This window comes from Coturnix japonica, chromosome Z, assembly GCF_001577835.2.
Source record: "Coturnix japonica isolate 7356 chromosome Z, Coturnix japonica 2.1, whole genome shotgun sequence".
In the NCBI taxonomy this organism is placed as follows: Eukaryota; Metazoa; Chordata; class Aves; order Galliformes; family Phasianidae; genus Coturnix; species Coturnix japonica.
Window position 1 is genome coordinate 21,373,483 of NC_029547.1, and position 24,510 is coordinate 21,397,992.

At 40.8% G+C, this 24,510-nt stretch overlaps 1 protein-coding gene across 1 annotated transcript in view; it reads left to right on the forward strand.

The window, feature by feature from the left end:
* Nucleotides 1-712: 712 nt before the first annotated feature.
* The window catches only part of RGS7BP (regulator of G protein signaling 7 binding protein), a 32,842-nt gene continuing 9,044 nt past the window's right edge, over nt 713-24,510 (forward strand). The window contains exons 1-3 of the mRNA XM_015848795.2: nt 713-1,229; nt 3,780-3,946; nt 23,240-23,370. Of these exons, the coding sequence (XP_015704281.1) occupies nt 1,071-1,229; nt 3,780-3,946; nt 23,240-23,370 (457 nt within the window). The 5' untranslated portion in view covers nt 713-1,070. The remainder of the gene's footprint in view (nt 1,230-3,779; nt 3,947-23,239; nt 23,371-24,510) is intronic.

A 24,510-nucleotide genomic window follows, 5' to 3' on the forward strand; every position in this document is an offset into this window, starting at 1 on the left:
CCGAGAGTGGCGAGAAATATCTTGAAAGAGGCTTCAAAGCAGCACAGGTGCTGATCTGGATGGTGGGAGAGAGCTCTCCGCGCTGCCCCCGGAGGAGCACCGGCCCACCCCTGTGCCACCAGCTGGGCAGGGAAGTGCCTGTAGTTTCGGAGCGCGTACTTTTCTGCTGTCAGAAGGCACCGACCCGAAGGGTTACACTGACAGATAAAACGCAGCGACTTTGCGTTCTGAAGAACGAACGCTGTTCCAGAGGGGAGGGATTGCCCCCAGGAACCAGAGCTGCTGGCCCGACCTCGAGCCGGTGGCGATGTGCACAGCCCTCGTTGAGAGCTGCCGCACGGCGCCCTCCGAGCGCGGCGGGAGCAGTGCCTCCTATCGCTTATTACTTAGTCCTTGCCACAGTGAGCCATCCGGAGCGGGCGCGGTGGCATCGCACCCTCTAAGTGTTTGTTTGGAGCCCCCAGATACGGTGTCAGCCAAAGAAACCAATCACGAGCGGTCGGGGACCCCCAACAGGCACGTTCCAGGCCGCCTCGGGGGATCAGCTCCACCGAGAGCCGCACGGGTGATCGCCGAGCGCCCGAGGTGCGGGAGGGGGGGCGGCCCCGCTCTGTGTCCCCCCTTACGAAGCCGTCGCGGCTCTGACACCGCCCGCACACGCGGACCCGCCGCCCCCGGCGCGGTCCCAGGCAGCGGCTCCCGGTTGCGGGGCGGGGCGGGCGCTGGATGGGAGAAGCGCTGCTCCGCCGGGCACGGCCGCGCTCGCCCCCCACCCCTCCCGCCGGCTGCGGGGAGGAGGACGGCGGGGCATGCCGCCGGCGGGGCGGTTCCGCGGGGACTGACATGCTGCTGAAGGAGGGAAGGCGCCGGCCCCTCCGCCTCTCCCCGCGGTAGCCGTGGCGATGCTGCAGGGCGCTCTCCGGGCTCTCCCGCAGGTGCCAGCTTTCCGCTCGCTGCCGTGAGCGGTGCGGGCCGAGCTCCCTCCCCGGGGCGGCGGCGGGGAAGGCGCTGCCCGCGGGGCCCCCTCGGCGGCGGCGGCGGCGGCGGCTCCGCGCGGCGGATGCGCGTGCATGAGCTCTGCACCGAGCGGGCGCAGGAAGCGCCCCCGCCCCGCCGCCTCCATCTTCCCGGGCAGCGGGACCTCGCCGCGCGGCCGCGACGGGGAGCGGCGGGGCAGCGGCTCCGAGGGGGCCGGGCAGAACCAGCGGGCCCTGGACGACTGCAAGACGGTGGGTACCGCCGGGCGGCTTCCATCGCGCGTTCCGCTTCTCCGCCGCGCTCCGCAGCGCCGCTCCCGCCGGGTCCCCGGCTGCCATCGGCGCGGGTGGAGCCGCGCTCCCTGCTGGGCGCTGTAGAGCTCGGGCGGTTCGGACACAGGAGGTGATGGGGGGTGTAGGAGGGTCCGGGGTCCGGTGGGCCGCAGCCCGCGGTGCTGCCCGCGGCTGGAGGCTGCTTTCTGCTGGATCCGGCCGAATCTCTGCTCAGACCGAGTCTAAGCAGGTCAGCCGTTGCTTCTGTTGCATCTGTGCGCACAAACCACCCTCCTGCCCTAAAACTGTGCTAAACGGGATGTAGAATTTGAGGCAGCAACACTCTGTCCGTGTTGTACATGCTAGTCCTTGCTGTCTATCCAGAGGAGCTGTTATAGGTCTCAGGTACATCCATATTAGTTTTGGACCATCACACGGCATTTTCCTCCATTCATGCTTAAACTGTTGGGGTCCTACTGCCTTTCCCCAGGCCAGTGCCATTCTTCCTGTCTCTGGCTCCCCAGCTGATGTTGGGCCCCAAATTTGCCCTTCTCTCTCATGACAGAAATAGCAAGCAAATGTGTTGCTGCTACTTTGCCTGACAGATCTGAGCCTTGCTGCAGCTCTGTCCAACAGCGCTGGAAGCGTTTCTGTTGCTTCTGCTCTGCCGGGCTCTGGCAGTGCTTTTCTCTGATACACGAACAGTGCTGGCAGATCTCCACGCTGATACTTCAAACCGGCAGCAGCGCCAGAGCACCAGGGAACAAAGCTGCCAACGTGGCTCTATAAATACAACCAACAAGTGGATCCCACTGCGTTCTGCCTTTCTTCTTTTTCTCAGAAGCTTAATTTGGGTGGCTAAACACAAGTGCCAGCTTTGTTTCTTCACTCTTCAGCTGGTAAAATTCTGATTAGAAATACGACATGATTTACCAGTGCACTGTCAAAATGCAGTGAGATTCGAGAGACAAAATGAGGGATCTCTCTCTTTTTCTGTCTTGATGCTGCAGCATCGGTGTGGTTTTGTTTTCCTTGGCAGGGCTGAGGCTGCTCATTATGGTCTCTGTTGGGTCAGGGGATGTCTGCCTCACTGGTGTGGGACAAGGATCTCTTTGCTTTTTATGATGCAGATTATGCTGTGGTACAACATAGTGCTCTTCTCTTTCCCCACTCATTTCTCATGTGCTCTTAAGCTACACAGAACAGAAGATGTGAAGAGTTGGAGTGTTTTGTCTGGGGCTTTGTTGTCATGTGGGGTTTTGGTGAGATGAAGGCACTGTCTAGCTCATCCAGAAACAGTGAAACCTTACCATTAGAGAAAACATAGCCCAAAAAATAAGGGGTTCTGATACCAGTCCTTAGTCCTGCTGAATAATTGCAATTATGAGCATGAAGAGCCAGAATGTGAAGCTACTGCAGAAGCCACTCATCTATTTTCCCTTTCTGAGTATGGCAATCTGAGGACTGGACTTTCACATTTGGTGAAGCTGATAGATAGACTCCAGGTGCCATGCTTGTATGTGGGACACACCAAAATCCTTTCAGTAATGATGGCTGCAGTTATCAGTAGTTACTCGTCTGCCTCTATAATTTGGAAATTGAGGTCAAGTCAGCAAAACAAATTGATACATATTTTGTTCTGATGTTCCCTTCCACCCCCTCCACTATGCAGAGCAAATGTTCTGATGTGCTTCTCCCTGCAGACAGCAAATGCATTGTTTCCTTAAAACACCATCCCACACAGGCAGTCAGTGGAACTGAGCAGCCATGGTCTGTCCGTCACTGTGAATCTACTTGGGCATCCAGCAGCATCCTGGTGTGTCTGCTGGCTGCCAGAAGGCTGAGGAAAGGTTGAAATTGTTGTTTACCTCTTTGCCTGCTTTTCACTCCCACACTGGGAAAGGTGTTTCTAGAATCCTGGATGGGAAGGTGCATCATCCAGTGCATCTTCCCCAGCAGTGATTCCCAATCAGTTTCAGGTCTGATCTGTGGGTTAGAGGCTGGTGACAAGAACATAAGCAGTTACAAAATTAGCAGATTCTCTAGTGTAAAAGCAAACACTGCATTCCAGTCGCTAAGTGTGCCGTTAATCAGGAAGCAAGAGGAACAGAGGCAGTCATTTCTGGAGATATTTTCATCTCTTTTTGACAGCAAAAAATAACCTACTAGTAAAGCAGCTGTTTGTCAGGGATTGTTTTGTGTGTGTGTGTGTGTGTGTGTGTGGGTTTTTTTTGGTTTTTTTTTTGTTTTTGTTTTTGTCTGTCTGCTTAGTATTTAAGACTAATAACTCACACTTTCAGAGATTAGAGACAGAAACACCACTTTCCTGCAGATGAGCATTTGTATCACACAAGAGGCAGCTGGCAGGGAGGCCGTCGTCATTGGCTAGATCTCACGCACTTGATTCTGTGTGCTGTGAGATTGGGAGCAGCAGGAGCAGGCTGGAGGTTGGATATGTGTTTATAAAAACGCAGCTGTTTTCATCACTGTCGCTCAGTGTCTCACCTAAGCTCACCGTCTGTTTTTCAGCTCGTCCAGGATTTCAATACCCAGGTGGCCCTGTACCGAGAGCTGGTGATTTCCATTGGGGATGTCTCTGTCACCTGCCCATCTCTGCATGCAGAAATGCACAGAACCCGGACCCGGGGATGTGAGATGGCCTATCAGGCTCACCAGAAGCTAGCAGCAATTTCCGGGTAGGAGCCTGCTCATGTTTAGTTAAATCTGTACTCTTGTGCACATCTCTGGTAAATATTCCATTGAGGAGACTTTCGTCAGCAGCACTGACTTGTGTTTCTGTTTAAGGGATAGAGATGTATTACCACAAATTCTACCAATTGCTCATATCCTTACTACAGTGCAGTTTGGGGTCAAATCCCAGTCCTATGACAGAGATGAGATCTCACTGATTTTGTGTGTTGTTTTTCTACAAGTGAGGAGGATTTTTCCCCGTATCACCAGACAGCTTAAAAAGATGAAGATGACTTTTAACACCAGTGTAGCAACAGCTGCCTTCCCAGACCTTCACTGGGCATACCTAACTGAGGAGTCAGAAACAAGTAATAGTGCTACTAGAAACTTGACAAAATCAGAAGAAAAAAGAATCAGATGAAAATTAGGTGAAGGGGGTATTACAAAGTTTGACTGATATGAAGCTTTTCTTTACTTCATGCATGTTTGTAAGATGGTTTGTTTTGAAATAAGGATTGAAGCTTTCCCCGTGTATATTTTTTTTAATTTATTCTTTGTCTAATACTTTGTGTATTACGACATAAGCACTCCTTTCCATGGCGACAGAATGTATCATCACCTACTTGAGACTGCGCTGCAGGAAAGATAAGTAAGGATAGAATAACTGTCTTTCAAAAGTGAATTGCTGCTGTTTTCACAAAGGCCAACTATTTCTGGGTCACACACGGCAGATGACAGGGATGTGACATTAACACACCCACCCCTGAGCCTTGTCTCTCTGGCCATACCGTGTCAGAGCTTCCTGCTTTAACCAACAGAAAGGGCTGCTTTACCCAACAGAAACCATTGTGAAATATTTATTTTCAGCAGCTCTGCCCGATCCTCACAGAATTTCATCAGTTATATGGGAAACCTGTCACAGGTTTAGTGAATGGAGGAAGACCACTGTAACAAACTAGATGATGGAAAAAGACACCAATCAGTCATGTTAGTAGAACTGTTGATTTCTTTAGAAGTAATCATGTGCTGAGTCTCTTGTGCTGTTGTTACAAACTCTGATTTGTTCCTGAAACGCAACAGATGCTTTTAAGTTACTAAAATCTGGGAGAGTTAATTAAAGAACAACAACAAAGTATGCATTGACCTTCACACAGTACCTCAACAGCTGTAGCACTGAGAACATGACAATGACCAAACAGTAATGAAATGGATTTTGTGTACTTTCAGACTCAACAAAGAGATAAATAAAACATACATTCGAATAGCAGAACGTTGGTTGGATTTTTTATTTTAATCTCTATTTTTTTATGTTAAATCAAAATATAAATGCAGGCTCATTTTAAAGCAGAGAGCTTCTTTAAGTAATCATTTCACAGTTGGAAGTCTGTCATATACACAAAGATGTCCTGAAGGTTGTGCAGTTGTTGCAAGATTGACATTTAGCTAATCTAAAACTATTTTAAATAACTGATAATAATGTGATATCCATAACAACTGGTAGGTGTTAGAAACTCTCTGGAAATGACTTGTTCAGTTTGACAGACATTTTACAAGATGTGTTTCACAGCCTCACCCTCCTACAGTTGAGGAAAGGCATATGAGCCAGCTCCACTTACGTGGCATGTCTGTGAGGAGAGGTGAAGGTGCAGCAGGAGACTCAGTGCAGAACACAAATGGAAGGAGAGGAGTAGTAAACAGAGGTGCAAATCTGTAATTCAGATCGAAGAGCAATGTTGTGCATATGACACGGGATCTGGAACTTAACTTAGTGATAAGCAAATGTAGCAAGAAGAATATTTAGGGACAGGAATGTATTAAATCAGTCACAGTGTTGAACAGCCAGGAGGGCTGTGTGCTGCTCTGAAATCACTGGTAGTCAGCAGATGGGACAAAGTCTCATTTGGTTTGCTACTTTAATTTAAAATGGGCAGCTCTGTGCTCCACAGACTTCCAGATAACACAACTGATTCCATCTTCCAAAGCTTATTCAAAATAGCCATCCTTGCCTATTGCTTTCCCAGACAGAGATGATTATAACAGTTAGCTAATTGTGTTACTGGCTTTAAGATTTCATTACATATCAGCATTCAGTCAGTAGCATTCTTTTGGTCCATAAGTGACCTGAGCTGTTGCAGGGCACTTGAGTATCTTTCAGGAAGCTGACATCATTTTATTAGATAACATTAAGGAAAAAATAAATAAATAAATAAAAAATGCTGAGGTGGAGATGGTACATTGGGAACTGCATGGGATAGAAGTCAAGAGGAAGAAAAAGCTTTGGCTTTGGAAACTTGAGTTCTGGTGTCAGAGAAGGACAGAGGTGTAATATGAACAAGAGAAGATGCACATTGTAGCAATAATAGATGTATACATTGATACACTGGCAAAGGAAGTTCAGCAAGGCACAGGAGCAAGTGAAAATGGCACTTAAATTTTAAACTGGGAGAAAGGAGAGCAAAGGAGAGGATGATAAAAGTAAGGAAGTAGCAAGAAAACACAAAACCTTAAGAGGCTGGACTAAGCTGGAGCATATCATCCGTTGTGGTCCAAATCTGATGGCAGCCAGTAGCAGAGATTTAGGAAAAAAGAAAAAAAAACATCATATGTGAAAAGCAGACTGTACATAGAGCATTGCCTTCTCCTGTATACTTAATTATCACTTCCCAGACAGTAGTTTAGGAATCTCCTGAGTCAAAAGCTGCATCTGAACAATTAGTACCTGACCAGTACAAGCTCACAGAAGATTTCAGAATTTGTATACACGTGAGGATCTTCTACTTAGAAAACACTAAGGATGAATAATGACATCTGTGCACTGTGATGATGTGTTTAAAAACATTACAGATCGATTAATCAAAATTAAGTTTGTCTTTATAGCCCTCAGAGCTATCACATGCTCCTTCAAACGTGCTCTGTTACATATTTTGATGGTGGAGAGAGGAGAAATTTTCCCAAAGAGCAGAGTTTATCTGAGTTTACCAACATTGTGACTTTCAAGGAATAAAGATTAGAAATAGAAATCAATTGAATGAAAATATTCTAGTTCTGGCTAATGATCTTTTAGAAACTAAAGTCAAAGCTCTTCTTTCAGTACTTCTTTCAGGACTTCAGGTCAGTTCTAGCTCACTGTATTTGTAATTCATATGAGAAATTATATATATATTTTTTTTTAATTTTTAATGATGCTATCTTCTGAGGGCTGTGATCAAGCTCTGATTCCTTCACTTCATTTTCTACTGTGTTAAAATATCATAAATTAAGTATCTTGTCTGAATTACGTTACACATCTTGTAGTATCAGAAGTTATTGTGGAACTCAGAAGAGGTATAGCAGCAAGAAAATGGATCAGCATTTATTTCTCAAGATAAGCCAAAGGAAAGAGAAAATGTTTGGAATAAGAGGGAGAAGGGAAAAAAATAAAAAATAAAAAATAAATGTGCAAACCTCTATTTTGGAATCTTTTTTTGACTGGTGAATACTCTGATGGCATTTTAGATCAGAATTTGTCAAAAAATTTGGGATGGGAATAGAAATATAACTCAGAACTGCATTTTAAGGCACAATTCTGCACAAGTGTACAGACTTTTTAAAATGTCCCCTTCATATTCTCAAGCAGTTGATATGCTTACATAATGCGAGTATTTCTGGGCACACTTGGCGTGCTGAAACTAAAACTAACCATGCCTCCCTGATTGTCTGATATAAATGTTGACAGTGGCTTTTTCTTGAAGGAAATAGAAGCCTCACAACTGTGCTTTGAGAGGATCATTCAGCAGGCTCTCCTTCAAGCTGTGCTAAGGTGCATGCAAGATGATGAGGTAGCCAGTACAGCATCACCTAGGGCAAATTGTGCCTGACCAATCTCGTGTGCTTCTATGATGGAGTAATGGCATTTTTGGACAAAAAAAGGACAACTGATGTCATCTGCTTGTACTTCTACAAGGCCCTTGATGTGGTTCCACTCCAAAACTGAATTTGTAAATTGGAGATATAAAAATATGAAGGCTGGACTTTTTGGTGTATAAAAAATTGGTTGGAAGGTCACAGCCAGAGAGTTGTGGTCAAAGACTCTACTTACAGCTGGATGCTGGTGATGAGTGGTTTCACCAGGGGTCCATCATGGGACTCATGCTTTTTAACATCTTTATATATCTTAATTGCTGGTGCAGACAGTGAGACTGAGTGCACCCTCAGCAAGTTTGGTAATGACACCAAGATGAGTCGTGCAGATGATAGGACAGAAGGAAGGGATGCCATTCAGGGGGACCTGGAAAGGCATGAGCAGTAGGTCCATATGAATCTAGTGAAGTTCAAAAAGTCACATTCAGTGAACTGAGATTGTGTCAGGGGAATCCCAAAAACACAGTACGGACAGAGTACTACTACTTGAATGCAGCCCCACAGTGAAGGATTCTTGGGTCCTGGTGGACAAAAATCTTGATGCAAACCAAGAGTGTGTGCATGCAGCCCAGAAGGCCAGCTGCATCCTGAGCTGCATCAAAAGGGGGGAGGACAGGGAGGGGACTGTCCCCCTCTGCTGTGCCCTCATGAGAGCCTGTCCAGAGTTCTGCATCCAGGCCTGGGATCCTTAGCACAGGAAAGAATGTGGAGCTGTTGGAACAAGTCCATAGTAGGGTCACATAAATAATCAGAGGGCTGGAGCACCTCTCCTGTGAAGGCAGGCTGAGGGAGCTGTGCTTGTTCATCCTGGAAAAGAGAAGGCTCCAGGAAGATGTTCCACTGCTTAAAAATAATAATCAGAACACAGTGAACACGGTCCTTAGTGACCTTCTGTAGAGGATTTATGCTGGGAAGGGGACTAGATGTACTCTTCTTGGCCTCCAAGCCTGGGACAAAAGTCTCAGTTAATCTCCTCGGGATTTACATTGATGCGTGTCTGTTACTTTTACAATACAGTTGTTCCATGTAACTTCCCCCGAGTTCATGTGAAGTTGAGGCAGTATACCTAAAAATAACATTCTGTTTGTATTCCTATCCTTCTTGCAACACGAAGCAGAAATGCTTCTGTTGTGCTGCATTAGTAGTTTTAGTTCTTTTCCACTTTTGTTTTCTTTTACAGACTACACCAGATTTCTGATGCTTTCCTTAGGCATTAGGGGGTAGGTTCTCAGACATAATTACTGTTAGATCAGTTCCTAAGGTTGTGTTCAGTCACCTCGCTGACATCCAGTTGTAGCTATATTTTCATTAAAATATCTGATTTTTTCCTAAATAATCAGTCTTTAAAATGATTGCTTACTAAGGCACATATGCAAACAAAAATGGTCTGTTCCAAAGTGTTTTAGAAATCAAGAGGGAAAGAGAACAGGCCTGTAACTTCATGAGAGCTGTGTTAAGGACAGGCATAATAGAAACCACGTTAACTGTTTAGCTGCAGATATTAAAGAAAGCACTGCTGACATGCAGTACAGCTCAGCAGGAACAGAACATGGCAACACTCAGCTCAACAAGGAAGAATTTTTGCAAGCATGAATCAAAAATAAGGTGATGTTAGCAGACAAAGCAACAAACTAGGGATCACCAGGTATCAACCATGCAGCATGTATGGAGATCTCTGCCCTCCCCAGCTGTGTTTACAGTCACTGCCTCTCAGCTCCCTCTCTAACCGTGTGTGCTGTGATTAATGCTGTCTCTGGAGATCTGAGTTAAAGGCACTGCCCCTATGTTCTTCCTCCATTACAGTTACTGTTCCTACAGACAAATGAAAAGTTAAGAGTAAGGAAATGTTTCAGAGAGGTTGCACTGTGATAACAAGAGTATGACCTGTTGGAAGTATAATTGAGTATTAAAAATAATGTGATGGCTTGTAAGAAAAATAACTTGGGAATGTTTTGGGAAGGAAGCTCAGATATGGGTTTATAGTGAATTTACTCTTTGCAGACAAACAAGCACATGGCAAGTATACAACAACTTGCTTCTCTCCAAGAAGGCTAAGACTCACAGACACTGCTCTCCTTTCATTCAAAATGCCTCTAAGTTTACAACAAACCCAGTACACCTAAAATAATAGAATGGCATTGAAAAGCTAAGGCAGTTTTCTATAGAGCTGAGTTAAAGTGGATTCTCTTGTTGTGAATAAGATGTTTACTCAGTTTAAGTAGCAAGAAGAAGAAGAAATCATTTAAAACAGATATTCCAGGTTCTAATAGGGAAATCTTTGAAAGCAAATAATGGAGAGGAATAGAAGGTTACTTACTAATACCAGGGTTCTCAAAATGTCTAACCTCCACAGCCTCAGTTTTCTTTTGTATCTTTGTCTTTGGAGCTACACTCTCATAGGCAGTGCAGACTTCTGTAGACAAAGTGTTAATGTGTCCCTTTACAGATCTGCCTTTCGTAACTGGGGGCCAGATTCAGTCAAGGGCAGGCATACATAAAATTTCATTTAGCATTTCCTTCCCTGTGCAAAACAACAATTTTGAAAAACCTGAAAGTTCTACATCTGTGGTGACACAAAGTTATGTTATTTTGACAGAATGGAAGGGGAGCTTAGCACCTTGCTTAAGGGTAAGCCTAATCAGCAGGCAGAAGTGGGGCACTCTTCCCTGTTCAGGTTCTGACAGGGTTGATCTCCAAAGCACTAACGGAACATTCTCAGAGCAAACTAACACACACTGACAATTCTGGGCTCCTGACTGAGCAGAGTCTGCTACCACTTTCTTCTAAACCAAATTTGAAGTTGAGTCAACTTACTTTTAGAGCTCTTGTTCTCATCCTAGAACAGCCAGAATTCCAGACTACTGCAAAGAGAAAGTGGGAGAGGAAGGCAGGACAGACATCATCTTCGTCACTCATTTATTTGCAGATAGGCAGGAGCAGAGCCCTGTAGCTTTTCCCTTGTGGAGTGACTTTAAACAGAGAGAGAACTGCAGGGCAAGGAGGGCACATTGCCATCACCTGCCCAGCTGGGATGGTGCTCCAGGGAGTGATGTGGTGTGGAGGCTTCACTCTGCTTCTGCTTCAGGCAGTTCCAGTGTGGGTAAACACTGTAACCTATTTAAGGAAATAACTTGGTAGTAGTGTGAGTCTGCATTCTATGATAGCTCAGGAATCACAGAGCATCCAGTTGTAGATATGCTTTGTTTCGTGGTAATTAAATATTTGAAACCATTATCAAAGCATTAAGTCTCAACTGATCTTAGCATCAAATTAAGCATTCCTTAACCAGGAATCATTCCAGTACTGTCAATTAAATGGTGTGTGAATTCATGTTTTAAAGCTAAACATATACTGAAGTGTTCCCACTACCACTGGGTGCTGTTTACTCTTAGCTGGATACTCTTGCAGATCTACGTTTAGATCTTCTACATCACTTTTATCCATAGGAGAAATAATAGATTCAGTTACCTAAACACAAACAATTGATTCTGTGTAGTTTTTTTCTTTTCCCTCCTTTGTTCTATTTTTTTACCTTATTATTCTTACCTTTAGTATGAATACTTTCTGGATGAACAACATATCTTGCCTGTGGATTTGTCATAAGAATTCATGTGCTGTCATACTGTAGTCAAAAATATTAAAGAAGCTGCCTTCTTGTAGTAGAATAAAACATGTTTGCATTTAGTGAATGAGCAAAGAAAAGTCGGTGCTTCGTATCTCCGTCATGGAAGGAGGGATGGTTGCAAATGAACTGTTGGTAAATTTGCCAGTATGTGAAATGGTTAAATGGCAGAATGCTAAAACGTGCCATGTTTATACAGCAATCTCCAATCACTTCCACAAGTTCTGGGCATTTATTTTATCTGCAGACCTACTAAGAACAGTGTACATATGGCCTTGCTATTCCTTTTGCATCATTCAATTGGAAATAACTAATGCTCCTGTGCATGGCATTTTAATGCAGAATACAGGATGCCCAAGGAAGACTTTGCAGTAGCATCTCCAAGCAGAAACAGAAATTTTAGAGTGGCAAAAATGTAATACCAATTTGCAAAGTGAAACAGACTGAAACAGGATTAAAATTTTTGAAAAGAAGGTAAAGTTCCTTATGCTACAAAACTGCTTCCTGAACAAATTTTAGCAACAGATGGTTTAAATAAATAAATAAATAAAATAAAAATTCTCCTTATATAAATTTAAACCTTCTAGGAATCTATTTCTTTTTCCTATTTTTTTAATATGTACATATACATATATATATTATATTTTATGACATGTTCAGGCTTTCTCAGTCTCTCAGCTGTGATTTTTAACTTAAGTGCTTGTGCAGACTAGATCTGTGGAATACATGGTGAGGCTGTGTAAGATACTTATATTGTACAATGTCTGGTTCAAATCGAAGACTTTTATTCATACTCAGAGGACTTTTAGAAGCACTTGATGTACGCAGAATCTCAAATATTACCTTATTCTGAGCAGCTTACTAATAATCTGCTTGATGGAGTCTTTTCCCTTCAGTTTACACTGCTTTCTGTGCTAACAAAATATTTTCTCTTTGTTTTGGTCTCAATGGCCCTTAGACTTTTTTTTCTGGGGGGGAAACATGGAAATGCTGAAATTTATGTCACAAATAGGTAATATAACGTAGGTGATCCAGGCCATACAAGTGCTTTGTGGAAGATCCTTTAGAATTTTTTTTATTTTTTTTTTTAATTTATATTGAAAGTAGTTACTAGAGATGGAAAAAAATGGAGAATAGAAGTGTCTTAATTCAAAGCAGCCATTTGACTTCTTGTCCTGTGGATGGTCAACAGCAGACGGCATCACTTACCTGTAGCAGAGTTCCTTCTAAATCCCAAATGGTAGCGGTTTATTATGACTTAGATCCTGCACCAAATACCCAAAGCACTGTATCCATTTTTAAGGCTATCTGGGAAATTTGACTCACTTGGGAAAATGTGATTGGTGTCCAGACCAATTGGAAAAAAACTTAATAAACCATCCCTCAAGAGATACTTGTTAATAGTTGTCAAAGATTCAAGCACTCCCCAACTATTAAGTGAGCACAGCTTTGAGTTCTCAGCATTAAAATTTTGCAGACTTTTGAAAGATAAAGTTTATAATGCTCCATGAGTAGCAAGTCATTAAGGAACATTTTAAAAAACTTGGAAGATTCAAATCAGCTGACAAATCCATAGAAATCATGTGTTTCATCTATCTAGATGACTAGGTCTTATTGGTCTCTACAGCCTTAATGATTCTGGCTCTAAAGTTGTAAGAGTCCATGTGGAGGTAGTTTGGGTTTGAGCCTGTTGGCTGGCACAGACCTGTCTGTGCTCTCACTACTGCTCTATCACACAAACTAATTTGAGAATAACTTATAGACACTGACAAGGCTTAATTGGAATTTCCTTGGGAAACTAAAAAATCACTGCCCGTTCAGCTAATCTGACTGTATCCTTCTTGGTTATCACAGGTGTTTGCTGTGAAGTCTGTGCTATGGTCTGGATTCATGTACTATATAGTGTGTCTGGTATTTAATTTGAGACATTGAGCCAGATTGTTAGTCCAGATCAGGCTAGAGGTTGGCAAGGCTGACTTGAGAACTCACCTAAAAGATTGTTTTTATGTAACTCAATAATGCACCTCCTCAGTGATAAAGTATGATAAAAAGATAGGACATTAGGACTTTTTTTCACTTTCCCACATTCATCTACAGTCCTTCACTCCAGAATCCTCAGCTCATCCCCTGAGAGGTGTATGGCAGAGGATGAGAGCTACTGGATTATAAGCATTCCATAATAGTTCCTTCTCTGCTGCTTCTTCCTCTTCTACCTTTCCTTTTCTCCAGCATGGGCTCCTCCAGGGGCTGCAGTCCTGCTAGAAAAATATGTACCAGTGTCAGCTCTCCACAGGTTTCAGTTTCTTCAGAAACATCCATCTGCTCTAGCATGGAATCCTCCATGGACTGCAGGATATGTTTGCTTTGGTGGAGTCCTCTCCATAGGCTGTAGGAATGTCTGTTCATATGCCATAGAGAATGACATAGAGAACCTCCTTCTGCTTTCTCTGACATTGATGTTCTCTTGTTTCTCACTCTTTTGTCTTCTATTTCTCTTTGGTGTATTCTGCCCCATTTGAAACAAGAGTTTAGTGAGGTACTACACATTTGACTGATGGACTCAGCAATATCCTGCAGTGGAACTCTTGTGAAGCTGGCTGGGACTGACTGTGTGCCACATAGGGTAACTCATTACCATCACCCACATAAGCCAACCTGCAGCCCCCAAGGTCCCAAAGTCTTGTCACCTCCATCTAATACAGCTGACTTTACCTAAGGATACAGTGGAGTAACTTTGAATAAAATTTCATATAACAGTGCTGCTTTGCTTAATTTCAAGAATTATTTCTACCAAATGATCATAGCCGGGTCTGTGGTGGTAGTACAAGGATGAAATGTTTTCAAACATAAAGAGAATTATGTGTATTTAGGTTAAATATAAGGAAAAAATATATTAGAGCGAGGGTGGTGAGACACTGGGACCGTGATGTAGTGCAAGTCCCTGGAGATTTTCAAGGCCAGGCTGTACCAGACTGTGAGCAACCTGATCTAGCTGTGGATGTCCCTGTTCATTGCAGGGGTGTTGGTGTAGATGACCTCTAAAGATCCCTTCCAACTCTTAAGGATTCTATGATTCTATTTAGACAATAATATTCACTTCTGAAGGAACACTGAATCACTGAATTCCTCCACGTGGAAGAATTTAATCCTCCAGAGAAGAACCTGGGGTTCCCACTGGATGAAAAACTGAACATGAGCCAGCAGTGTGCTCTTGCAGCTCAGACAGCCAATGGTGTCCTGGGCTCCATCAGAAGAGTGGTAGCCAGCAGGGACAGGGAGGTGATTGTCCCTCTACTCTGCCCTCATGAGGTCCCAACTGTAGTACTGCATCCAGTCCTGCAGCTCCCAGTACGGGAGAGATTTGGAGCTGTTGCAGAAGGTCCAGAGGAGGACTATGAAGTGGGTTGGAACACCTCCCCTCTGATGACAGTCTGAGGGAGCTGGGTTTGTTCAGCCTGGAGAAGAGATGGCTGTTAGGAGACCTCCTTTCAGTCTTCCAGTATCTAAGAGGGGTTATCTAAACAGGAGGAGAATCAACTTTTTGCAAGGGTAGACAGCGACAAGATGAGGCAAAATGATTTGAAGTCAAGGAGGGAAGGTTTAGATTGGATATCAGGGGAAAACTATTCACAGAGAGAATGGTGAGGTGCTGTCACAGGCTGCCAGAGAGGCTGTGGATGCCCCATCCTTGGAGGTGTTCAGGGCCAGGCTGGTGTTATTGTTCTACCTAAAATACTTGAGCCTGGAAATATCCAACATTCTGTAAATTTTGGGGTTAGAAATGTCTGTACGATAAGAGATAATGCATTGAGGCTTTGCTCTACTTGTACTGCCATATAACCAGAACAAATCCTACTTCTCCAGCTAATCAAAATCTGACCATGTTTCTTCTTTTACTAAAAAAACATTAGAGAGAGTAACTGCTTCAAAACAACAGTTTAATAAAAACAGCGTATCAACTATTTATAGGTGTACTAGAAAGAGCCAGCCTTGTCCTTGCTCTGACAGGGCTGAGATGCTGTGCAGTGCTTGCATCACATTATTGCAGCACATTAGTAGAACAAAAAAACAACATATGATACTGAAACTGGCAGCAGTATGCATGAAATACATGTATTTTGGAGGAAAAATAATAACCCCAGCAGATGGGAGGAACATAAATAAGTGTTTTCTCAAGATCTGTACAAAGGAAAACATACTCAACTGACTTTTCTACTTACACTTGAAAGCATGAATGGCTATCTTATAAAAAAAGTGATATGCTTAAGATAGAAAAGCAGAGGTAGGTTCAGTTGCACCTGAATCATAATCAGAAGGGCCTCTGGCTGCTTGCCCTCAGTATCTAAAGAAATTAAGCATTTATTTTCTGCAGTGTTTTTCACACCATTTGTTCTAGAAGATCTGTAATCTCTGAGGTTGATTTTATGGCATTTTTTTTGCAGCTGCTATGTATTTCTAATCTGCAGTCTCTATGATACTAAATTAAAAGGGAGTCCATACTCTCTATCCAATAGTATTTGTGGACAATGATTTCACAGAGCTTATTTTCTGTACCCATATTTTTATGGGAGGCACATGTGGGGCATAAGGCATATGTGATCAATTCATTTTCACTTTTGATTTGCCAAAGGCTTATTTTCTTTTAACTGATATAATGCACCCAGGATGCATATTCCGTGTTATAGATGTAGGTAGCTCATCTCACAATACTCTTCCACTACTGGTGTTGTTCATTAAAATGATACTCTGACTAATAGCTAAGCATGTAATTTGTCAATACTATACCTTTCCCAAAAGGTATATGAAATGCTTTTGATAATTTAGCTATTTTTTTTAACCCCAGATAATATCTTCACACACGTACTTAAATGTTGATAGGAATAGTAAAGTACTTCTCTGCAGCAGTTACATGCTTTGCTTTGTGACTAAAGCTTTTAAGTTAAATTTGGATTTAGAGCAGAAGATTTGTTTGTTTCTAGAAGTCTTAAATTTCACTGATTTCAATGGAACTGTGGATGCTGTACATAAGTAGCAGTTCAGGAAAGCCTGAAACTGTTTGACAGTCCTAATAAACGTTTTGGCTGTAGAATAAAATCATCTGTCAAATATTTTGGGAAAAAAAAAAAAAAAAGTTTCTTTGGAGTTGAAAAAATATAAAGCATTTTCATTCTTCACTTTTTTCTTTACCTTCTCTCCCTTTAAAGAGAGACCTTTCAAACGTGTTTTTGTATCTTGAAATGTTTATTCAAAGTGGTGCATTCACCTTTCCTACGAGGTAGAAAATATGATGATTGGTATGAGAGCTCCCTCTATAGGTTTTACTTTAATAACAGATTAGGAAAATAGAAATCCCACTTCTTTGTACTTTGTACTTCTCAAACACATTCAGTTGAATAACTTTATCAAGTTATGAAAGTTTGCATTTTATAAAAAGAAAAACATCAATTTTACTAGAGGTCAAAATATAAAAGAAATATAATAATATTAAAGATCTATTTTAGTTATATTTACAAAGAAGTTGCTTATAATTTGAATAGCAGCCTAATGAGCCACATAAATGAAGTTACTGGTTTATGAACAAATAAATTATCATTTTCTTTCTTTGTAACTACTTTTAATGCTCTTAAATATCAGAGCTGTCAGATTGCAGAGGTGTGGCTATTGTAGTAATGTGAATTTCTCAGAGTTCTTCACTATGGCACTGTGGCGGTATTGTATTCAAGGGATTACTACAGAAATTACTAGTAAGGAAGGAGCAAGATATTAGAAAATATTTCATAACCATAATTTGTTAGAGGGAAAATAAAAAAAATTAAAAAAAAGAAAAAAAAAGAAAATTTAAGCCACTTTTCTTAGATAATCAACAAGTTTTTTCTACATCTATCTATTAAGTAATCTTACAGACCTCATGAAAGGAAGTATGGTTGTTTAGTGTGGAAATACAAGGACTGTACAGAGCAGCAGCTGTGGAGCAAGACAAACAGCATGAAAACCAAGGACACCTCTAGAAGAAGATAGGACAGCTCGCAGCTCTGATTGGATAAGGGCCCACGTGAGCAGTTGAAGAAGTGTTTGTGGGATGCTCTGTTGACATGCAGGGGTGAATGGGAAAGCTAGAAAACTTGTGAATCTATGTAAGTGATGTGAGAACTTGTAATAAACAATTTGGATTGTTCACATCTGAGTCCGTGCATCAGACGCAGCAGTTTAGAGTACTAAGGGAGCCATATTGTTTTCCTTCATACAGAAACCTCATTATTAAGAATTCCAGTGCTTCCCTCCCTCCAAAAAAAAGGAGCAACTTGCTTTGTGTGAAAGAACCCATTCTCTTTGTTCTATCTAAAAGTGTTCTAGTGAAGACTGACTTGGAGTGAAGCCTGCTGTAGTTATTAAACTATTTTCCAGCTTATATGTGCCTTACCCTAGGTGCAAAATACTTTTTTAAAAAGAGAAAGACATGTCTTGGAGCTTCACTGATGAGTCAACAGGCTGTCTCTTGGTAGAAGCTCTCCATATAGTCTCCCTTTGGTTCCTCCCCAACAGGAGCCATACATTCATTGTGTTCTTCCTGATGAGATGCAACCCTCTCAGGGAAAGTAGTTCCAAGAAGCCACTGCCTGTATCAGTACCTGTTTGTTTTACCTGAGTGTACAGGGAGAAGCCAACAGTTTTCTGTTCCATGGTGTATACAGGAAGTGAGCACAATTCCTGTTCTGGTGACAGCTGTGCTTGGATACCAGTGGTGAGGCTGCTGCTCATGGGTAGGTGCTCAGTGCTGCACTAGTTCTTGCATGGCACTTAAGGTTATTAAACAGTGACAACACAATGTATCACAGCAGTTGTATGAGACTGTGTTGTTATGAGATTTCTTTTGAATATTTAAGTGGTCTTCATCAAGAAACCAGCTGGACTGAGTGCAAATTTAGTGAGTTTTGGAGTAATAATACAGTTTTGCAAGGACTTGTCTATATACATAAATACCAATTGGTATATAGCTATTTAATAATATATAATCACTACTCTAAAAATTATGTCCCCTATTCTACTTTTCTCATATCCTGAACATAGAGGAGAGGGAAATTACTGAGAGGTTAAATTGATGATACTTTAAAAGGACAGTTTATGCTCACAACACAGAACATGTATCAGGGATTAAAAAAGGAATCTTTATGTGAGTTGGCATCTGCGCATGTGGCTTTCAGAGTTGAAAATGAGGCTTATATACATGTGAAGGAGAAAACAGTTCAGTTGGAAATTAATGGGATACTTGTGGTCAGTATTGCAGATAGACGCTTATTAACCAGTTTGAGGCTGTTAGTAAGGGTAGTAGCCTAGAAATATTGTAAAATATTTTTCTTGGGTGTCACTGCTGTTACTCTGATTTGCAAAAGGGAGAAGAATTTTGCCAGCATTTCAGTTACAGACACTCCATGCTCTTGGGGAAAAAAAAAAAAAAAAAAAAAAAAAAAAAAAAAAAANAAAAAAAAAAAAAGAAAAAAAAAAGGGATCTGAAAATGTATATATCAGAGGTGCCTCTAGTTTGTATTCTTATGCTATTCAGATATGTGTGTTTACAAAAGAATATATGAGACGTATGATAACAAAATGTTAATTAAAATAACATATTAGCATGTCTCCCAATTAATATTGGAGCTCATCTGTAAAGAGAAAGCCACTGATAAATTCAAACTGACTTACAAACCAGTGTTTTTGTATGTAACTTCTGGTTTCTTAGTATGCACAGTTAAAAATTCTACCAGTAAGGCTGAAGAAGTTTTAAAGAAAAGTGGTCACCATTTTTGCTTCTTAGGAACTAAATAGCAGTGTGAGGGGCATTCTGTATTCTTATGCATATGCTCAAGTCTTCGATCTCATTCCCAGTGACAAGGGAAAGGGAGAAATCCCTTGAAAATCATAAGGAAGGCTCTCATGATGACAATGACTCATAACAAATCTTAAGAATTTCTTAACATTAGAAACAACATAGAGAAAAACAGAATAATCCAGTTTTATCTAGATCTTCCTCAAGAGATGTACTGTCTTCTCGTCTTGTAAGTTTCCATACTTCTGGTAACGATAATCTTGTGATTAAAGAATCTTTTTTTTCTGGAGAAATAGCTTCAATCAGATAAGAGAGAAGAGTGTGTCTGTTGACCTGTGTCTACTTATGAAATTGATGTTGTCACTGGACAGGAAAAGGTCATTTTTGTCATTTGTTGCATGGGTTCCACTTTGCACAGAGAACATTGTGAAGCAGTACCCTGCAGGTGGAGCATGTCAATAAATGTCTCGCTTGCCGTTGCTAGTTGTTTAAGTGATTATACTTAGGATTGAAAATCCTTCTCAGAAAGATAAGTTTAGGCCTCCAGGAAATCCAGACTCTTGAACGTGCTTCTCTGTGTACTGGGATATTGGCTCTCAAGGGTTTCAGTTATTAGGTGATATGAGCTGTAGCTAAATTTTGGATCTGGATGTTGGTTATGGCAAGTACATTGAACTCCACATGCTTTGTAACCCCATTACTGGTAAGGGTAGCTGAAAGGAAGTTACTGTATAACAGTAATTCCATTTGATGGGGGAAAACAGTTGCATACAAATGCAGTAATTCCATGGTTCTGAACCGGAAAACAGTGTTCAGTGCACATGTAAGAAAAACGCAAAACAAATCAAAACAACAAAAGTCCCCACAAGGCCATTTATTATCTAAATATGTATTATATTCTTCTTAGTTATCAGAGAAAGAAAAACAAGTACATATAACCTGAGGTTTAGAAGTTAAAACATTATATATATTAAATTATATTATATTAAAACATATATACCAATATAATTACAGTAGAAACTGCTCTTGCCATCTGCCCATTTGAAAAGAATTGCTGTTAAATGTATGGTTGTTGCATATGCAGAGAGCTGCCCATTTCTCATCAGCTAAGTGATTACAGATGAAATGGGTGCAATTCGTGTAATATGTATGTCACTTAAAAATGAAAGAAACAGCAAACACAACTGCAGACACTCTTCAGATTTAATCTTGTTAAACCAGTAAAAGTACTGTGGATTAATGCAAGGTAAAAAGTAGTATGAAATATCGTAATATACCTAGACAACTTCTAGATGTGTGAGGTGTGTGAAATTAGGTACCGCTTTTAAGAATTACATAGTTTATCTCAGGGTAATTTTGTGTACATTTATGTGTGTTGTATTGCTGTTGTTTCTAAGCATAATTTTCAGTTCCAGAATTAGCATTCTGTATTGTTAAACTACTGTTTTTGCAGTCGCTGAAAATACTCACATTCACATCCTTTGAAAATAATGTGAGATTTGAACAAGAATCCATTTCTAGCAAATACACACTTTCTTAATATGCTCTATGACTTGACTGTGAATGAACAAAAAAAAAAATGTCAGGTGGTGAATTTTTCAGGAAAAATATTCAGGGACTAAAGACTGTCAAGTATTTTCAGAGCTGGAGTCACTAACAATAGGAATAAGTATTAGAGTAATCATCTGAAAACATATCTCCTAAGTACCAGTGTGGAAGGAGGGATAGCTTTCTTGTTCTTCTCCAATAGTTTTATTCTATATCAACAATAAGAGGCAAAAAATACTACCACACATATGGTTCAATTTTTGAGCAAATGCAGATGTCAGTTTAGATGCAGAGAATTGGATGTGACTGAAAAGAATTGCTCATATTATAGTCTATACAAAGAAATTAAAGCCCCTTTGATTGTCAGATTTATTATCGTGTATACAGTCCTGAAGCAACACAATCCACAGTAACTGCAATGTGTGCTCATTATTTCCCACCTTTCTGATGAGTTCTGCTTATAACAGACCAGGAAGTGGGACCCATCTTTGTCCCTCTTTACGAAGCCCAGTATGATTTCTTCTCAATTCTGTCTTTTCCAGCCTTTTCACATTTTTTCTATTTTGGCTGCATCTTTTGCTTGAGTAAGCATTCTTCACCAAGTTTACCACTACTGTGATTCTTAACAATTTTCATTACCATGTACAAACATCAGTAGCGTTCTTTGATAGACTGTGGAAGTGCAAAAATTCTTTCTGGCCAATTCTTGAAACCTTCACAATCCCATTTGGTTTCTGATGTCACAGGAATGAATAGCAATTCTTGAGGAATACCACATGGCTTCTCTCTCATTATTGAAAGGTTGTGAAAAGTCCTTGCATAAAGTGTTCCTTAGAGAATACTCCCTTCTCCTGCCGACTGAGCCAAAGGCATAGAGTTAATCTGAGGCCCATTTTATCATAGATTTGCTTTTTCTGTTTTCTTACCTCAGTTATATTCTATATCTGAGCATTTTCTTTCTTAGTGTCTCTGAAATCAGTGGCAGATGGAGCATTCTTCCTAGGCCATGTATGGTTTCCTTTGTTAGAAATACTCATAAATCTCAAATACATGAGTTAACGTGTTTTAGTATGCAGTATTCATTTGGATAGAACTACAGTATAATTATATCTGCACAAACTGATAGGACTGTCTTTAAAAAAGGAGGTTCTAAGACTTCTAAGATTTCATGACAAAAGATCTGGACTTAACATTTTAACTGGATCATGTATCTAAGTATAAATAATGATCTCTTACCTTTAGGTGAAAAATAACCTATTTTACTAGTTGGGGTAGACCTTGTCTGATGAGGTTCTCAAAGACTCTGGTCTTGATTTGTGTTAAGAAATTATTTTAACATAGCAGCCTAGTCTGGCATTGCTGCAAATAACTTATCAGGTAAGTTGCTTTGGTTTCCATGAGGAAATCTGAGAGTGTAATTTTATTTTGTATTCAGGAGCATTTTTTGAAGTACCAGTTTAATCATGGGATATTAAATCAGTGCAAAGAATGCCAGCACTCTTTTTATTGTGAAAGCATCATTTATCATTTCACGATGTCTGAAGATGAAATGGACAAAATTCTGACTCTTCCATCTTACCACTTACTGCCCTCTTGAAAGTACTTTGGGGATGGGCAATGAAAACCTATTTATCATGGTATAACTGGGCAGATGACTTCTTTAGCACTCACAGAAACAAATGAGTTTTAAGGGCAGTATGTTTATGCCAATGAGGCATTCTCAGCATGAAATTTAATGTTCAGTTCTACAGCTATGTTTAAGAATTTATCCTGAATCTGGGTAAATTATTTTCAGTGTCCAAAGCAATTAATAGGAGTAATGAGATTACAGATGCAAAATAGTATGGATAGACCCTAAAAGACAGCTTTTGTGAAACAAATCCCTAACTTCCCATCCTCCTTGCACTGACATAGCATTACATGACTGATATTATAAGCACTGGGGAAAAAAGGCAGAAAAAGAAATTCAGGCAAACAATTGCTTAGTTTCTGATTGGGGTTGATTGTGCCTGATCCAGCATGCGTAACCTCAACTGTGACTCTGAAAATGGCACTGCAGTTTCCTTGTGCAGCTGCATCACGATCAAGGATAACTGAAACTGGATGGCAAAGGAGTATTTTGGCACTACAAGAAAATATTTCGTCAAAGATTCAAAAGAGAGAAAATGCTCATATATTTGACAGTAAGTAACTTTTATAGAAATCCAGAGAAGAAAGTAAAGACCATGCAGTCTGTTATGGTTTTGTAATTTGGTTGGTGTTGGTATTCCACATCAGAACACCATGCCTAATAATGGGAGTGAAGGGGACAAGTTTTTTACTTGCAGCAGTAGAGGGGTGGATTTGATGACCCTCATGTTCTTCCGGTCATGCACTTAACAAAAACTTTCTCTTTTTATATTGCAGCCCAGAAGATGGTGAAATTCATCCTGAAATCTGTAGACTGTATATCCAGTTGCAGTGTTGCTTAGAAATGTACACAACAGAAATGCTCAAGTCCATATGTCTGCTAGGATCCCTGCAGTTTCATCGGAAAGGTATTAAATTACACAATTACACAAGCATTGATTTAAGCACAAGAACAGTCTTTCAGGAGTTCTTGGGTGAATGTTCTTGGGTGAAAGACAAAGCACTAAACTGTAAAAGGAGCTATGCCACTGAAACTTTTTAGATACTTCCATTTCATTATCATCATTCAGTGAATCATGTCAGGCATGAATCCCTAATGTGCCTGTAGTCTTGAAGTCTGAGTTTGTTTTTATTAGGGAGTGGTCCCAAACCAGAAAGTTTTCACTGCAATTAATTCAGTGGAGCCAAGCTATCTTAATCATTAAACTGCAAAATGAAAGATTTTGAAATATAAACTTGCGTATCATGTTTTGTTTGAGATCAAGTTTCAGAACTTGCAGGTATTAGCTTTGTTAGTGTTGCAGTCAGGGTTAGGTTTAGGGTTAGAGCTCTGCAGGAACTATAGACAGAATGCCTATTCTATGGTAAGGCTGTGGAATTCAACATTCAGAATGTTTGCAGTTGCTAGAATGAAACAGGTCCCAGTAGTCTTATTTTGTCTTTTTGCCTATATTAAGTGTGACCAGTTATCTGGTCATACACTTTGTTACTCCTTTCCACAGTCCCAAGGTTCCTGACTAACTAATACATGTGAATACTTGGACATTTCATCTTTTTTTTTTTTTTTTTACTCTAATTGATTTTTATCCTAAAGACAGAATTCCTCTTTTTCTCAGAACTTTCTTGGTAACTCATACGCTGATGGGACTGTCTCCAGGACTGCCTTGAGTGAAGTAGTGGCAATTTTTCTTGTTGCAAATGCAGAATAAAGAGTGATTAAATAAAACAGTGGTTTAGAATTTAGATTTTTTGAGAATTAAATCTCAAAATATAAATTTGAGATTTGTTATGCAGTGATATGTTTGCATTCCTCAGTAACCTCAGTTGCAACTGAGTGCAAAGAGTCTCTGAATGAAGCAACTATAGAATTTATTAGTAATTATTTTGAGAAACTGGGCTTAAATAGCATGTACAGGGTCACATGAAAACTCTGAGCTGGAGGAAGTTATATAAGTCTAGTTTTCAGTGCAGCACTGCATCCTTCTGCATTCCCTCATATAATGGCTTTAAGGACCTTGCTTTCCATTGTACCAGAACAGGGTGGCAAA